This window comes from Helicoverpa zea, chromosome 13 (genome assembly GCF_022581195.2).
Source record: "Helicoverpa zea isolate HzStark_Cry1AcR chromosome 13, ilHelZeax1.1, whole genome shotgun sequence".
Classification (NCBI taxonomy): domain Eukaryota; kingdom Metazoa; phylum Arthropoda; class Insecta; order Lepidoptera; family Noctuidae; genus Helicoverpa; species Helicoverpa zea.
The window spans coordinates 12,321,668-12,339,815 of NC_061464.1; the positions used below are offsets into that span (position 1 = coordinate 12,321,668).

At 36.6% G+C, this 18,148-nt stretch overlaps 1 protein-coding gene across 1 annotated transcript in view; it reads right to left on the reverse strand.

Annotated features, from left to right (window-relative positions):
- LOC124635538 overlaps positions 1-18,148 on the reverse strand; it is a 91,431-nt gene that overhangs the window by 27,568 nt on the left and 45,715 nt on the right. Inside the window, exons 2-35 of the mRNA XM_047171444.1 lie at positions 13,399-13,495; positions 13,113-13,203; positions 12,426-12,555; positions 12,176-12,315; positions 11,931-12,058; positions 11,314-11,493; positions 11,058-11,224; positions 10,699-10,971; positions 10,366-10,618; positions 10,073-10,255; positions 9,752-9,984; positions 9,259-9,472; positions 8,933-9,112; positions 8,512-8,741; positions 8,138-8,283; positions 7,857-7,987; positions 7,318-7,509; positions 6,861-7,072; positions 6,402-6,631; positions 6,101-6,231; positions 5,752-5,940; positions 4,827-5,557; positions 4,443-4,692; positions 4,075-4,257; positions 3,628-3,887; positions 3,211-3,379; positions 2,866-3,032; positions 2,444-2,696; positions 2,138-2,275; positions 1,805-2,016; positions 1,449-1,585; positions 1,222-1,352; positions 786-1,004; positions 319-523 (exon numbers count right to left, since the gene is read on the reverse strand). Of these exons, the coding sequence (XP_047027400.1) occupies positions 319-523; positions 786-1,004; positions 1,222-1,352; positions 1,449-1,585; positions 1,805-2,016; positions 2,138-2,275; positions 2,444-2,696; positions 2,866-3,032; positions 3,211-3,379; positions 3,628-3,887; positions 4,075-4,257; positions 4,443-4,692; positions 4,827-5,557; positions 5,752-5,940; positions 6,101-6,231; positions 6,402-6,631; positions 6,861-7,072; positions 7,318-7,509; positions 7,857-7,987; positions 8,138-8,283; positions 8,512-8,741; positions 8,933-9,112; positions 9,259-9,472; positions 9,752-9,984; positions 10,073-10,255; positions 10,366-10,618; positions 10,699-10,971; positions 11,058-11,224; positions 11,314-11,493; positions 11,931-12,058; positions 12,176-12,315; positions 12,426-12,555; positions 13,113-13,203; positions 13,399-13,464 (6,754 nt within the window). The 5' untranslated portion in view covers positions 13,465-13,495. The remainder of the gene's footprint in view (positions 1-318; positions 524-785; positions 1,005-1,221; positions 1,353-1,448; positions 1,586-1,804; positions 2,017-2,137; positions 2,276-2,443; positions 2,697-2,865; positions 3,033-3,210; positions 3,380-3,627; positions 3,888-4,074; positions 4,258-4,442; positions 4,693-4,826; positions 5,558-5,751; positions 5,941-6,100; positions 6,232-6,401; positions 6,632-6,860; positions 7,073-7,317; positions 7,510-7,856; positions 7,988-8,137; positions 8,284-8,511; positions 8,742-8,932; positions 9,113-9,258; positions 9,473-9,751; positions 9,985-10,072; positions 10,256-10,365; positions 10,619-10,698; positions 10,972-11,057; positions 11,225-11,313; positions 11,494-11,930; positions 12,059-12,175; positions 12,316-12,425; positions 12,556-13,112; positions 13,204-13,398; positions 13,496-18,148) is intronic.

Here is an 18,148-nt window from a genome sequence, read left to right on the forward strand (position 1 = left end):
TTCTCTAACTATCACGGTTCATGAAATACAGCCTGGAGACAGACGGACGGACGGATGGACGGATGGACGGACAGAGGAGCGAAAACAATAGGGTCCCGTTTTACCCTTTGGGTACGGAACCCTAAAAATGTGTTTAATTCGTTTTAATATCATTTTCGTGCTGAAAAGAATAAAGACCTTACTGAGTATATTTTTCTATTGCTCAGATAGGATATTTTCTAATCTAAAAAGAGTCTAAATTGTTAAAAGCATAGATCCGAGTCACCACAGTATGTAATAATATAAATTATTATTTCTGAGTTAATTAGGTATACGTACAGGATAACAGATTCCCAACTGAGCTGAAGTCCTTTAAGCTCTGGAACAGCGTCTCGTTGGCGAGGGTCTCTCCCACTTCTCCCATGTTCTGCTGCAGCATCGGCAGTAGGGCAGCCATTTCTGAATACTTGGAGAGCACTGTGGACCCTTCCTCTTCCGTTAGGTTTGAGGCGGAGTATAGTTTCGTGAGAAGGGTGCTTGCTACCTGTGGGACATGGTGTATTTTTGTACTTTCTAATGTACTTCTTACAATGCATTGCATTCGAAATCCTTTGAATTGATGTGGTAGGTGACCGTTTTATTACTTAAGTGGTTCACATTTGAATGTCTGGATAAAATTCTTGTAGTGGGGTTTATTTACTATAAAACTATATACTATGAACTATATACTAGAGGACTGGAATGTATATACTAGAAGTATGTACTAGTAAGTACATAACGCCAAAAGACCTAATCACAAAACTTACCTTATCAACAATTAAACTAAAGTTGAAATTCCTAATCAGCACAGGCAGCACTTGTTTAGCAATATCATCAGGTAGACCACAGAACTGCTCAGTAACTGCTCCGAACACATCGTCTGCCGTCACCACGTCCAGGTTAGAAGGCACCAGGACTTTGGACATCCAATCCATCTGGCACACGTATCTACCGATGTGGCTGTCGTCTGGCTTTGAGGATAATAGCTGGAAGAAAATATATATGGTACTTTAAGTTATTGAATGGACAGTACATATAATCTGGAGGTGGCTTGCAATTTTTGTATGTGGACATCCACAGCAGTTGAACTGCTGAACTAAGTTAAAAATTATTTAGCAATTGTCTATATGAGGTTCCATTCAAAACGAAAACTTATATTATTCGCTGGGATATTATAAGTAACAGATACGCTATTTCCCTTACTGGTTTCAGTTGCAAGTGTCCAGCGTGTATCCTTGGTGCTGCGATAGACCAGAAGTTGGTGTTGTTGATTCCAAGAGCACTCAAACCCAACTCGATGTCTTCAGCATCAGGAAATAGTTTCGATACTTCCACTGTTGAAAGACCGTTTCATGTTAGAGGACAACGAAAGATCGCATCGAAACATTAGGGATACTCATTAGTTATGGTTATTTTTTTATCATAGTTACCTTTAAGGTCGACTGTTTCTAGTAGATAGTTCTTGAGTTGCCTTACGACTGCCAAGCCAGAAGATAATGCTTCCAGGTCCACCTCTAATGGAAGACCTTCCAGTAGTGGATGGAGTTCGTCCACGATACCCTGCAGACTAATAGAGGAGAACGAATAAAATATTGAATTTAGTTTTATGGTAGAAGGTACATGTTGAAACTTTTAGAATGCCATAACGTCCACAATTTACCGACTAATCAATTCAATTTGGTTGATATTAATGAATACTTAATGCGAGTCTAAAGCTTTATTATTGCCAAAAGTTGTCTCAATTATTTAATATTCCTCATATAAGTCTTCTATTTTCCCAGCTTACCTATACATAACATTATCCATAGCATCTTCACTGATAATGAGCAGGAGAGCATCTAGCATTGGTTCCAACTGTCCCTTGGTCAAGCCAGCGACGTCCACTTTGCTGGCCAGCCCCAGGAGTCGAGCGCCGTGGGACATGAAGTTCCCGATGTGGTGAATGATTGAAGACATGAAGGTGAACCGCCAGAACTCTTCTTGTTGGTATTTTGGGAGCTGGAATAAAATACGAGAGTATAGTTGATATAAAAAAACGTAATAAAAACTGGTGATTTTTAACAACAGAAGACAGAAGTTTTTCTTTATATTTTGGCTTATTTTTATCATCCATACTTACAGCTTTATTAATGCTAGTTTTATTCAAATTCTTGAAGATTGTGTAAGTGACGTCGCTGCAATTGTATTGATTGCAAATAACGGACCAGTTGATGTTGGCAACTATGATGTTTTGGGCAGGCTCGGGGATACTGCGGATCTGAAAGTAAGTAAAGTGTATCTTATTATTTAGGATCATATGTACGTGGCGAGACATTAGCTGAGAATAGCCGCAGAGTTATAACTTTGCAGCAAGTAAGCATAAATAGTAGCTTTCAATCTAAGAATCTTGATGAAAACAAAGAAGAATATCAACAACATTACTAACCTTTCTTAAATTAACTTGAGCATTCTCAATGTCAGTAACCAATTCATTATCATCCACAATCTTCATCAGTTCTCCATGCAAGTCATTCTTCTCAATCAGGTAGTCTTTCAAGGGCTTCACCACATCCAGTTTATGAGCCACTTCTGTTGATAACTCTTTGAGGTATTGTAGGTCCTTCACTCCTTCTACTTCATGTATGTGAGGTAACTCTGCTCGAATTAGTTTCGACGTGTGCGCTAGCACTGAAGCGAATCTGAAATCCATCCAGTATTGAACAAGCTTTATTTTTTACTGGTTGAGTTAGGTGAACAAGATTTAATTAATGGTTATTAGTTTATATTCGTTATTCTACGACTTAAATTACATATTCTGGCTCAGACGAAATATTTCTTTTAGTTTTCATTTGAAAAGTGTATACTCACAGTGTAGCATTTCCAAACTCATTTCTCGAAACATTGCTGGCGAGGCACTCCGTTAGCTTGGTGCTCTTGGCATTCATATCATCCAGAAGGTGTGCCTTCACTTGTCCCAGGAACTCGTTGATCGATTTGTTCATCTCGTACTTCGTGTAGTTGCGGGTTGATATAAGCTGTCGTAAAAAAGTGTAATGAATGAATTTATGACTTCAGATCGACAAGTATTTAATATACAGGTCTATCATTGGTCTAAAAACACATTCGTTTTATAGTTAAAACACCAATCATCTTTAGTTCACAATCCACCATCATTAACATGCTAATATCTATAAAGTTATTTGTAGTACTAACCTCTTTGATAGCCATATCCCAATGGAAATCATTCTTAAGCGCGTGGTATACATCATCCAGGCTGAGGGTATGAAGGTGGCAGAGCAAGCTGTCGTACTCCTGCTTTTTGAACAACTGCAGGTTCAGCTGCTTGAACCACGTCGTGAATTGAGAGCACACGGTGCACTGGCTGCGAAGATGAAGACAAAATATTTATTAGGACAAAGGTAATGCAAACCTAAAATACCAAGGTATACAAGAGGTGAGGGTAAAAATATTTCAGCAATAGGAGTCGTTATTATAACTCATTACAACTCTTAACGTCAGGCTGATGATAAGAATCACAAAGAGCTACTCAAGCAAATCTAGAACTTAATTCACGCCCACTTTTTTCGACACTGCAAATTGAACATTCATGACTGCAAGGAGTATAGTTACCTGCTATTCAAGAAAAGAGTGCCAGCATCCACCCCATTGCTGAGCACAGCAAACGAGATCTTTGCAAGCGTCTCCTTTGATAGCAACTGCAGTGCTACCATCCTCAAATGTTGGACCTTCTCATCTGTCACCCACAAAGGGTTTAGTGGCGATTTCGGCCCTTCCTTAATGAGGTGTAGCCGCGACTCTATCTTGTTTATGTCCTCATTGACTGCTGCGTAGTCAACATCTCTTGAAAGTTTTAAGGAGTTTTCGTATCCCTAGAAAGTTTTTCTTTATAAGAACTCAAGCGAAGTCAATAACAAATTATATTTAGTTAACTTCATTTTAAAATATGAAGAAGGATTGTGGCAAAAAGGATGCCGTAATTTTGATACCAGTCAGGTTATTTCATGCACTGGATGCAGACTCCAAAATATACATAGACTATTTAAAGAGAAGACTTACCTGAGAAGCGAACAGCAATGGAGGCAGTTCTTTAAACAGCTCAGTGTTATCACCGTCGCAGATCTGACGCTTCATGTCGGACCACATGCCGGTGCGGTCGGGGAGGTAGTCTGACAGCGTGATGTTCGGCTGGCAGAACGACTCCGTTTGGTTCACGTCGATATCGTGGAGAAGACGGACTATCTGGGAATAGAAAAATGATATAGAGCTGTGTTCAAAGCTATCACATATTGAAGGAAGAATACTGAGTAAGAGGGGCTTTATAATCACAGTATCAATTCGTATAAGCACGCGGTAAGATGAACGTTGAACATGGAATTATTATTAAACACGAGAAAAAAACAAGAGATCTAAGTAAAGCGACTTACATGTATCTGATCGAAATTGCTAAGCAAATCTTCAGCAATATCGAAGCTGTTCTCCAGATAACCCAAGAACTTGGTAGCGTAAGGTCCGTTGTACTGTTCCCTGAGGAGTTTCCACCAGTCCTCGCCAGCCAGGAAGCTCAGGATGATGTCGTAGCTTTGCATGTTGTATTGCAAGTACTTCAAGTATATAGGGATGCTCAGGTCATATGCATGCTGGGTTGAAGTTCTTAGGACTGATAACAATTGTTTCCTGTAAAAAATTGGTAATTTGATAACTCAAGTTATTAATTTACACTAGAGGTAAAGTTCATTTTACGTTTATTAAAAAACAAAATGTTCATAGTTCTGATGAAAAATCATCTCTTATGAACTGAAAAAACTTGCCTTTTACTTAGGAATTCAAATATATCTGTCACATTTTCACCATCACTTTTCAAGATATCAACAAGATTCATCAGACTTTTCCTTGCAATTTCATAGTCATCAAATCCAACATTATGTACAGCACCATAAATAATTCCATAATTCTTAGCACATAACTGACTTCTTGCTTTTTCATCAGTCACCAGTATTGTTTTGCTGGTATTTGCTTTTAAATTGTTGCACATTTTGTGGAAACCATCAACTAAAGTATAGTCATCAGCATTAGTCCATATAACATCAGTAAATATGTCAAAATGGATGTTTATTGCATCGGACGGTTTTCTTTTAAATAGATATTTGATCACTTCTAAATCAGCTGCAACTGTTGTTGTATCCTCGATCGGTACATCGTATACTTTGTCAGCGTCTATTGAGTTAATATCTTCAGACAATTTATTCATAATACTAACTACTCTAGTCAAATAAATATGAGCTGCAAACTGCTTCATATTAATTTCATTGAATGACCTATACGTTGGATTATTTTCATCTAGTTTGTAAGATAATACTGCGTCAACGACTTTCTGCAATTTCCCTTCAATAGTATTCATTTTAACGTCGTCTTCAGTTAGTATAGTTTGGTTCTTTTTCGATAATTCAGTTAAATAGTCAGTTAATTCTACAGCTTTGGTATAAGCGTTTTCAAATCTGCTCGTCAGATTACTCACTGGCAGAGTGAAGAAAAAGTATTGCTGTGAAAGAAAACCAACAGAATGAAAATGATTAAAAACAGCAATGGAATAAAATAAACTTTTGGTTATGTTACTTTAGTCTCATCATCCTCCGAGCCTTTTTCCCAACTATGTTGGGGTCGGCTTCCAGTCCAGCTTCCAGTGGGTTATGTTACTTTAGTCTAATAATATTAAATAAGAACGCTTTTACTTACAGGCTTCGAAAACACATCAAGCAGAGTATTCTCTCCCCTTGGTAAAGACAGCCAGTGAAGCAGTGATGGACAGACGAACGGTTGAACTTTCTTGATAAACGCAGAGTCTATAATACTGCCTGGTGGAGGAACCATAGCTGTTAGCAAGGCTTGACAGTCCCAAAACTGTGATAATGATGCACGACGAACCTGGAGGATTAAGTGGGCATTAACACAAATTAACACATACAACTCGCTTGTTACGTTAACATTTTTTTTTGGAATTTGCTGGTACCCCAGTAGCAGTTCTTAGCAGATGAAATAAAGGAGATTTCATGGTTAGGATGAAAGAAGTCTTTGAGTTGCTTACCTGGCTCATAAAACCATAGTCCCAGTAGGAATTGAGAAGTACTCCCATGAACTCAGGCATGTTATCGTAGAGCATGTACAGTCCCGTACTTCGAGTAAATCCAAGCAGTTGGAGCAAGTTCGAGTTAGGTTCTGGAAAAACAAAAATGATATTTGAGGGACTTCTTAATAAGAATGAAAATCTGGATAAAGAAGTCGAGACCATTATTTCAAAAGTACAAATAGTTTTTTGATCAAATATTATTTTGTCTTCACGATGGAGCAAAGTCGTGTTATACTTCGATATCTAAAAAAAACATTACCATTAACTTCTTGGAAATAAGTCAGCAGATCTGATGCAATATTCTCGAGGGTTATCGTGAGGGACCCGAACAGGTTCTGCCAAGCCTTCCTGCCAATGAGTCTGCACTCATCATCCATGGTCGTGCTACATTTGGAGTACTTCTCCCACAGACTGCTGACGGGCACGTCGCTTGGTATCGAAGAGGTGTTCACAGCGTTAAGGACTGTGTCCACCTTGGTGAAGAGTTTCCTGCAAATAGTTATTCAAATTAAATATTTTTTCATAGATGTTTCCTTATTTTCACCTCCTATTACACGTTCTAAGTACTGGGATCGGAGAAGTTTAATAAGAGTAGAGTAGTAGGGTAGCTTTTTTTTCTAAAGCTTATTTGGCTTCTTTATTTTATGCTTAGGAAACAATCCTGTAAGGTTATATTAGCAGACCGCCTTTATTTTTTTTTACAGTTAGTCATACCAACCTCAGCACAACATCCCTATCTGTAGTATTAAGAGTCTGTACAGCATAGTTCCACGCCTCCTTCATCCCCAGTCTTCCATCAGCAGTATCATTGAACGCGAACTCCAGAGCGCTTTTGGTCAGCAGGATGTCATCCACTAAGGAGTCGAAGATGGACGATAGCTTGAGGAACTGATGAGGCTCGTAGTCTGTAGTGTTCCAGGTAGAGGTACTCTGAAAATTAACAAGAAGTTTTAGATACTACTAATAGATTAATTTGCATGGATACTAGTTATGCTTCAAGAATTATGACATTTGTCATGGATAAACTACGTGAGATAAATACTATATACTCATACCGCGTTTGCTAATAATATAGATGTATTATCAGAACAAACTACAAACATCGCTTGACGATGTTCATGTAATATTTTATGTAGAAGCAGTTTACATAGCTTTAATAAAAATGTATAACTTACATTTAGTTTTACGTTCTTAACTGCAAGATATTCGTCCCATTCGTTCTGGAAGTCCTTGTTCATGCACAGTATGACTTCCATGCCTCTCACGGCTTCGGTCGAGGATTCGCTCAGCTGCAGCAGTTGGGACAAGCTCGTGGTGGAACATGGCCATGGCGGGTCCGAGTTCATCAAGGATATTATTGGTTGCACCTGGAATTTTAACGTAGTTGTAAACAGTTTTTCTTATACTATTATTGACTACAATGTAGAACATGAAACTAAGTCTATAAAATTTTCAATTAAAAATGGTCTTCTTTCCTTTTTAGAGATCTTAGCACATAAGGCAACATCAAATCTCATTTTATCATACATGCTTGACTAATGAATCGAAGAGTGAAAAGTCACGGAGACTATTCATATTGCATCTAAACTAATCTGAAGGTGTTGTCAGTTTGTGTCATCAAACGTTGAGTCAACGACATAGAGTGATGATTTGATAATCTACTGCTTTATTTTTATAGCATCTGTAATAAATATAGTTTACTAGCTGTACTTACATCAGTATCATCCCTCATGATGATATCAACAGCATCGACAATGAGCTGCGGAATGTTCGGGATGATGTTGCTAAGAGCTGCTACTGTGGTCGGGGGTAGTTCACTAGAGTACCTACTGTTTGTCAATAAAGCTGAAATGAAGATCAAATTGAGTTTGGATGAATAGTTCTTTTTGATGATGATAATGAAAAGGTGATGAAAGGAGATCGGAATAATAACTTTTTCATAAACTGTAGCAGAAAATTAATCAAGCAATAGCTTTAAAGGTTTTAATGAGTTACCTGCAACCGATTTCATAGTTTCATCGAAAACGCTGAACGGTCCAGCGGTGGTGGTAATCGCGTACTTTATCTTCTGCCAGTATTCACCGTTCACATCAAACAGACCATAGTCCAACATGTCCAGGAAACGGAAAGCTAGTTTTACACTGAAATTAACAAGTTTGAAAAAGTTACACATAAAAAAAGACAGATAAGGTATCGGGTTTGACGCATTTGGTGCACATCTCAACTTGTACACCATGCTCAAATGGTGCACTTCGCAACTGGTGCTCTTCTCAAATTGTGACCTTCGCAAAAGGGGCACTTTTTAAGTGGAGTGCAATAACATTCAATTCATGGAGTTATCAATCGTAAAGAACTGCGATCATTCATACCTTAACCGCAAACTCCTTTCCATATTCCGTACTCCGAACCAGTACTCCTTGGCTTCTCCCAGCAAGGAGTCGATCCTCCTCTTGGTGGAGTCATCCATGTTATAGCTGGAGAACTGGAAGAGGTACGTGTAGTCCCTGTCCAACTTCACGTACAAGTTCTTCAAGTTATTGATGAGTTTGTTCCAGTTTAGAGTTATGATTGGGTGGGAAGAGTTCTTGATTGTGGCTATCTGCAAGATAATGAACAACAATTATTGCGTTTACGTAAATTACGTAGAAGATGTTATTGTTATGATGCTGTGTCCCTTTAAATAAAAAATCTATTTTTTATCATCTTCAGCATCTGCTTGACTATTCGAATCCTATTGACGAATTAAACTTATTCTTAAAGTCTTTCATATAATCAAAAAATCGAACTTACAGCTGTAGAAACCACAGAATCAGCTTCCAGTCCCTTTTCAATGGCAATAGTTGCGTTACACAGAGATTCCACCACTTTCATCCGTGTGTTTTCATCCGGTGATAATTCCAAGAATTCACTGGCTGCTTCTATACCACTGCACAGGATTTCTTGCCCAGTAGTTGATAGAGCTTTATATGTCTATAATAGAATCACAAAATTTCAAACCTTTGATTTTGGTAATCGCTGGAAGACTCAAGATATTAACAAGATAAGGACACAAACAAATGAAAGGATTTTTGCAGCAGTGCAATTTTTTCTTTTATATTGTATCATGTTTTGCGTACCTTCTTCTCATTAAGTGCAGTCATCAACATAGTCTCAACAACGTCAACATAGACATCTTTGAAAGCTTTCGCTTCACTTTCAGGAGTTTGTTCCAACTGTTTGTTTATTGCAGACACTAGAATTATGACGTCATTCAAATACGGGGAGATCTTGAAGTCGAGGATAGAATTCTGTTGGACTATTTCCTTTGCTATGGCACCGTGGATAACTATTCTGAAAATGACACAGAACATCTTTACCATGAACATCCTTGGCAGTCGTTACGGGTAGTCAGAAGCCAGTAAGTCTGACACCAGTCTAACCAAGGGGTATCGGGTTGCCCGGGTAACTGGGTTGAGGAGGTCAGATAGGCAGTCGCTTTTTGTAAAGCACTGGTACTCAGCTGAATCCGGTTAGACTGGAAGCCGACCCCAACATAGTTGGGAAAAGGCTCGGAGGATGATGAGACAAAGGAGGGTTAAAGACAAATCATAGCAAATCATTTATACTTACAGCATCTGTTTACCCAAATGTCCCTTCGCTCGTGCCACCTTCATAAGTTCTGAATCCTCAGGAAGGTGGAACAAACTGTTCCAGCCTACTTCTGGACGGTCCTCAGTATTTATCTTAACAAGGGCCTGTGTGAAATTCTTCAGAACTTTGAAGTTTTGTTCTATGCTGTATAGCTGGTCACTCGTATCTTTGCCGAAGGTTTCTTGGATCAGGAGGGATGCCATATTGTTGATCTAAAAATAAGTTATTTTTAAGGACACTACTCTTCAGAAACTGCCTGTCTTTGATAGGTTTGGTGGTATTTAGCGCAATTCTACTTACGTTATTCTTAACATCAAAAACTCCAAAGGATCTTATCATATCGGAGACATAGTTCTTCCAGGCATCGTTGCACATTTGTTTCTTCAGAGATTCAGCTTCAGGTTTCGATATCACGAAGAACGTTTGCAATTTGTAGACATCGCAGAACATTTGGCCGGGGAAGTTTATTTTGGACGTCAATATCTATTCACAATAAAAAATGATTATTATGTCAAATATGATTTAACATAAGCGTTTGACACACTTAGTATTCGAAAATAAAGCCACTACTTTTTGCGAATCGCTAAACATACCTGCGTTCTTTCAGCATCAGCCAAAGCTTCAAACGCCTTGCCAACCATCTTAGGTGGTAATCCTTTCAATACTTCAATAGCCCCGGGGTTCCTCTGGGTAACATTGTAGGTCAACTGCTCAATATGCATGTTTATATCGATGACTTTCTGAGCGCTCTCCATCAACTTGGATAACAGCGTGGAGTAAAATACTATGTCGTGCTTTGTTTTCGCTGGTAAGAACTTGTTTATGAAATTCATTATTTGGGACATTCTGAAACATTAAAAGTTCTTGATTTATTACTACGATTATAATTTATTTATTTAACTGGATATTTTTGTGCTATTACTTACATGCTGAATGCATCAATTGTTGGATCTTTTTGCATTGCCTCTTCAAAAACTCCCGCAGCATTGTGGAATAGGTTAGAGACAGCTTGCAAACCACCTGCCTTGTTATCTGATGGTGCTATTTGGTTATTCATTGTGGTTATTTGGCGTTGTCTAGCAAATACTTTGTTCATATATTGGAGCCCCACTACAATGGCGTCGGTTATATCTTTAATAATTCCATAGGACTGGGTATCACCAAATGTTGGTTTGAATAGATCCACGAGTTTTGGAATTCTAGAATAAGTAAGATTATTAGAAAACGTTCTCAATGATAACTTTAGCTTAAAGGAAGGGCTATGATATGTGAATTCTACACTTACAAACTTAAATGTACGTAACTGAAGTCCACCTCTTGACCTTGGAATATGGAGACCAGCTCCGGTGGCAAGAAGTTTTGCAGTTTCATCATTCTTAGCACAGCCGTCAACATATTACCTAAAGTGTTTAACCTATTGTCACCCGACATCTTGAAGTACATATCGCCTAACTGAAACATTAAAGCTTATAATAGCATGACGTACATTTTTATCAATTCAAAAACACTTAAATTATATTTATCTACCCATATTTTCTCACCATTGTTAAGTATTTACTGTAATTTACTTGGAATAACACATCTATTAGTATTTTTTGTAGTTCCTCCATTGACTTCGAACACAGTTTTTCCATCAACATTTTTAGGTTTTCCTCGTTTTCCATTACTATAGTTTCATTTAGTGATTTTATGCTGCATCTGTTCATATTGCCTTTCATTATCTGTTGGGAAACCACACCGTGAGAAAACAACACTTTGAGTGCATACGTATATAATGTGATGACTTTTTCGTTAACTGAAAACTTTTATGAGCTAATTTTTTTACGATTTTAATTTATTTTTATTTACATTAGATATTAACATTAGACAATATATTTACATTACATATTAAATCTACATATTTAGAAATAAAAAAGGAAATAACAAAATCTACGCTACTTCAGTACTTTCAAAAAATAATTATTTCGGGAGAATTTGTAATTTTATCTAAATAGCATTATGGATTATGGAAGCCGACCCCAACATAGTTGGGAAAAAAGGCTCGGAAGATGATGATGATCTAAATAGCACTCATATCATTTGCCATCAATGTTAACTGGTTAATAACTACTTCTATACTATTATTAACAAAGTTAATTCCAGCTAAACACAAACTTACACCTTGGAAACTGAGTTCAGCATCCATCACGCTTTGCACAACATCATCATGTAGCTCCAGCTTATCTGATATGTATCGTTTTACTCTCGCAGGCTTTATAAACAGGTCTTTTACTTTTAGACCGTTTTCTGTAAAATTAACAATATTGGTTATTATTTAGTCTTGAAGAACAATATCAGTATCAATGGTAATATCATTAATGTGATAGTGATTATTAAATATTGCAACGATTTAATTATACTTACTACTTATATCTATGAATGCAGGTTCATCTACCACATCTGCTAGTGTCGCCAGAAGCTTTATTGCGTCTGGCATCGAAGAAGCCACATCAAGTACTGTTTCATTAAAAATAGGTGATAGCTGTCGTTGTAAATGTGTTAATCTGAAAATATAAATTCATTAAATTCCCCAGCTTTCTACTCCCCGCTGTCTATAAATCTAGAGCCACCCAAATCTAGTTAATGCCAGTTCTGAAGAATCTGGTAAACTTACTTGGAATTCTCATAGGTGGGTAGTTCATCATATTTGTCAAGAGGTGAGCATTCGTTGTTGACAGTGCATATGAAAGATTGCAGGAAAGGCAGCATGCCTGCACTAGGTAGAGCCCTGGCCGGGAATCCACCTGAACAAGAAGCAGACAGTAAATAAATTAGTATAAGTTGCTAGCAGTTAATCAGAGAAAAGTATAAAATATTGGAGACAAAGAGCAATGTAAAATTGAAAAATTAGAAGGAAGTAGCGAATACAATAAAAATAAATAAACTACAAATAACAATGGTGATGTGAACTGCCTTTGTACATAACTTCCATGTATCGTGTTTGTAATTGAATATTTTTTTGTGTACAATATAGAATAATAAATGGTGCTTGTATTTGCTTTGAATCAAAGAGAAAACAAAGAAATCAAAATTGCATCATCAGCGGACGATCAAAGTGATATTCAAAAGATTTAATGAGATGCACCTCGCGTACTTCAAGTACGACTGATGCTTGCTGATGAAGGAAGATAAACGCAGGTGGTATTGACACATATTGGTTTAACATTCCAGTCATTTGTGACGAAAATAGAAAGAAAAGCTGTGTGTTTGAACTTTCTAAAGATAGTGCATAATGTCTGTTTCTTGTCGTAAATACAACTTTTGGATGAAAAAGAGGGTGTGAAGGGTAAATCATACTCACATGTGGGATAGTCTTCGTTGTTTATATTAACCCTAACTATGTATAAGCTTAACATTATTGCTGTCGCCCATAGTACCCCCACTAATGTTATCTGAAACAAGAGAATACTCTTTAATTACATCACTGAATTCATTGAAAACTAAACACGTGATTAAAATAGTTCCTTATTTAATATCTTACGCATCAACTTATCATCACTTATTAATAAACCCATTGCAGCCCAATGAACTATTCTTGGTAGAGTGAGCTTGCAGATGAAAAAAAAGTGAAAAGTTAAAAAGCATACCAGTTTCCTCTTTCGTATGAGATAGTCCTTCCAGAGCAGCAAGCGAAGCTGCTGCCCACCCGCCATGGTGAACTGGATCTAGTACCACGCGACATTCCTGAAACAATACAATCACATGATTAAGTAAATGCGTAGAATAACTTTATTGCTAACACTAAGAGAATTAACTTCGTATTGAAGTAGAAAATGTAGCCTAAGATAGAAATATCTTAGGATATAAACAAAGTTGTAATATCCTGCAGAAATATCCTGTGTACTCAATGGGCACATCAAACAATACACGAAAAACCTCATTAAATTATAAATAACAAAACACTTCAACAAATCTTTGCACTCAATTGTGCCCCAACAGAATAGGACGCTAATAAGCTAGTTCCGGCGCATGAATTACATTTATACGTAATAACAATCACACACAAACATTCAATTTTCACAGCAAACAGGTACTATACACAACTTTAGGGGAAGTCCACATGATTTAAGAATCACTTAGGTTTTTGATAAAGATCTTATAAGCAATATTGTTGGCAATTTAAGTTTTAATTGAGTCTATGATTGTGGGAATAGCCCATTTTGTAATTTCAAATTAGGATTATACTAAGGAAATTACTTTAAAAATTTTCGAACTGTGACATGTGATGATGGATCTTTGGCTGAATCGTAGTAAAGAGCTAAAGGTGAAAGATGGTAAAGGTGGATATCGTAGGAAGATGAACCTTTGAGTTAAGAAAACCCAATAATAAAGGTCAAAGTTTGATTTTTACCATGTTTCCGGAGATCTGGTAGTGTAGGTCTGGTACTTACTATTTACGTTATAGTTCGGCCATTCAGAGAATGCGTTCCTGACACGTCGCGATTGAACTGACGACGTAACTTTGCAATGGCGTTGCAGTTACGATAAAAATATTTTTGCTGGTTGTTTACCGTTTTAACAATTGAGGAGCATTAAAACAACATTATTATATCAATAATCAATGAATGTTATAATTTTGTGCCAAACTGAGTGTCAAATAACTTGGTAAACAATATTTTTCTAAATCTATACTGCGCTATTACAAGGTTATGTCAGCGGTTTATATTTTGTAGTGCTGTGCTAAAAATAACAGGCAAGTATCGTAATCTGTTCTTATACAGTTATAATATAAAATAATACGTTTTGATTTTCTTTTTAAGAATTGGAAAATAATGGACTATAAGACTTAATTATAACGTTTATGAAATATAAAAATAAAACTATGACCAAACCGCATTTTTATACTTAGATTAAAAATGGTAACCCCAAATGGCGTTATGGGCCGCCATTTTGTGACGCTAAAACAGTCGTCCGTTGTCGTTTCGTGCGCATAGACCACGTTTTTCAAGTGTTTTCGATCTGTTTTTATTTGATTACCCGGCTTTTGTTAGACCGAGATATCAGGATTGATTCTGTTATTGATAATAATATAATTATACATGTAGGCGAAGATGATGATGAAGACACCACCTCCTCAAGCAAATCGGAGTCTGATTAATATTCTGTTCGCACATTCAATTCAATGTACTTGTAACAAAGAATAAATAAAACAATTTTATTATATGAATATTACCTTTTTTTGGTTTCCACTTAAATAACTAAAATATAAAACAAATGATTCCGCCAATTTAAAACGAAAATAATCTTAAAATAATGCGGCGGTTCATTTTGAAGGAACGGTAACGAACTCAGTGTTATGTTGTGCCCATCACTATAGTTCGGCCATTCAGAGAATGCGTTCCTGACACGTCGCGATTGAACTGACGACGTAACTACATTCATTGATTATTGATATAATAATGTTGTTTTAATGCTCCTCAATTGTTAAAACGGTAAACAACCAGCAAAAATATTTTTATCGTAACTGCAACGCCATTGCAAAGTTACGTCGTCAGTTCAATCGCGACGTGTCAGGAACGCATTCTCTGAATGGCCGAACTATAGTCGTGACTAACTGATAGGTGTCAGGAACGCATTCTCTGAACGGCCGAAGTATAGTACGTTTTTAATTCTTTCTGATTATGCCATACTCTGATGATGATTGCTATCTGAATGAATCGATTTTTCTCAGATATTCAAGTTTTCTACACCATACATCCATTTCTATTATGGTTTTCTGCATCATTATGATGCATACTTAAAGCCTCAAGTACTTCAACGCACACTGTTTCTTCCTGCAGGTCTTCAGTGTTATGTTTAAAAACAGTTTGCAATGCTGATACCCAGACTATCATCCACATTGGATTCGGTGTCTCACCATTGTCCAGAACATTACCATGTGTTATTTTATGTGTAATGTCAACAATTGTTACTACAATATAATTATCTGCTGCAAGGCCGTCGTGATTCGGATTGGGATTTGTATTTTTATAGTCATTCTCATTTGTTCTGACCTAGTGAATGAATAGTCATTTGGTCTACCGGTTTGAGCTATGATGTTGATTTGGCTCAAGGCTTTATTGGGATTAACAAGTTTTATAGTACGAAATTATTTTAACTGTTTAACTCCTGGGTCTACTTTATCTAATATTGCATCACAATCGCCATTTTTATTAGTATTTACACCGCTTCCATTAACATAATATTTCATAGAATTGTCGGTGCTAACAATAAAATCTCAAGTATCTTAATTTGTGGTCTGTTATCGCCATTTACATCGCTAAGTACAATAAAAAATATCTAGATACCTAACAAAGATATAAAAGCTGCGTCAAAATCTTAAACAGCAATCATGTAACAAGGTATTATTTCAGCTTCGGCCTTCGAAACGTCTTGTATAATAAGCGTTCGTGTTGTGCCTTTCCTGTCACGATGTCAAGCGAAACCGCGTGATTCAAGCATGTCAGCTTGATTACACGTTGCCTGCAGATGTAATGCATACGGTAAGGTTCACATAAATATGTGCTTTTAGATCTTCGATCATTAAGAAGTAATGTATCTATTTTGATGGATATATTACTGGGATTCTGGCAAGGCCATCTCGCTAATTGTTAATTTGTTAGTCACTTATAAAAAGGAGGTTTGCAATTCGTATCGGAAGATGATTGGACAATTGTGATGATTCTGAGATCAGAATTTTATTTGCTCAAGATGAGAGAAGTACCGAATTCGTTTTTCTTTTATCAATAATAATAGTTGTTAAGCCGACTTCGCGTATATGGACGATATTGTTACTACAAAAATAAAATACGATGCACGAAACCAAACAGGTACATATAAAAATCAAACAACCAAGAAGTTAAATGGAAACTAACAAAAAATTGCCTTTTGAAGCATTAAAAATAAAAATATGATTTATTTTTCTGCATTCATGTGAGTCTTATTAAGAATATTTTTTGTCGAGATCTCAATAATAACTAATCCTTTTACAGCGATGTGATTTTAAATAATTTTGTCGTGAAATTGAAAGATTTATTGAATTTGTTAATGATCAAGAATTCTTCGAAATATTTTTTATCATAATTATATTTAGCTTGTAAAAAACGATTACATTGAATGATGTTGGGTTTGTTAAGGCAATATTTTCCTCCTATCCTATATTTATGTTTAGGTTCAAAGGCCAGGCTGCAAAGTCCATGCTTATTGGATAAAAAACTAACTTAGACAAGACAGCTAAAACCGAATTCAAATAAACTTTCGACATTTGATTTAAAATAAACTAGCCGTTTTCCGCGGTTTCACCCGCGTCCCTTTAGGAACCGTCCCTTTTCCTTAAATACCGGGATAAAATATAGTCTATTTTACTTGCAGATAATGTAGCTTTCTATATATAATGAAAGAATTTTAAAAATCGGCCCAATGGTTTTTTAAGTATATCCATTTTTAAGCAAACATTTTTTTTCCTCTTTACAATATTAGTATAGATAGATAGACTACCGCAGAATCCCACGGTTTCATCCTCGATATACTTGGCTTGAAAAAATGCACCCATGGAGCATACAAACTAATTAGATAACCTATCTCACAGTCTGATGTTCGCAAGTTGAACACTTTGTCACGTTTCAGTCGCACCGAGATAATGCGCAAACGCATCGTCACGTTCTATCTTTCTAAGCATTCTATGTATTTACCTCTTCTTATTTTTCTTTGAGAATCTTTAAGTAAATCAATATTTAGACAATTCAGTTCTCGTAGCTTGTATTTTTAGCTTGTGTTTTTTTCTGTAGCAGGCAATACGGGTAAAAGGTGTTCTCGGTAGGTTCTCAATCATTGAATCATGTCATCAATTAATTGATCATGTAACTTGGGACGCAATATGAAGGTATCTGAATCAAACTAGCTATGCATCATCTTAGCCACTGCCGAACGTTGGCCTTCAAAATGGCTAGAACCTGCTTGCTTCAGACTTTGGTCAGATTGTCCTACACTATGTTTGCCAATTCTTGGTCTCCACCTAAGAACCTTTGAGCCCCATCGGCCATCGACTTTTCCGTGTCATTATTTATCATTGAAAGGTTTAAATAGGTACATATTGTAACTATTTATAGAGACGAGAGTCGTCTGGCTTCTGATTAATGTAGGTACAGTCAGAAATACATTATTCGGTGGATTAAAATTGTGGGTATACGACCTAGTAACCTTTTTTTTCATAAAAGTAAGTGATTATAAAAAATAAATCCTGGCGATTGTTGACCGCAAGAATATGGTACCTAAATCAAGAAGCTTCGCAGTGAAGGCACCCATCTGTGAAGAGTAATGTCGGTTACCTTGTTTTTGTTATAAGCAGTAGGTATAATA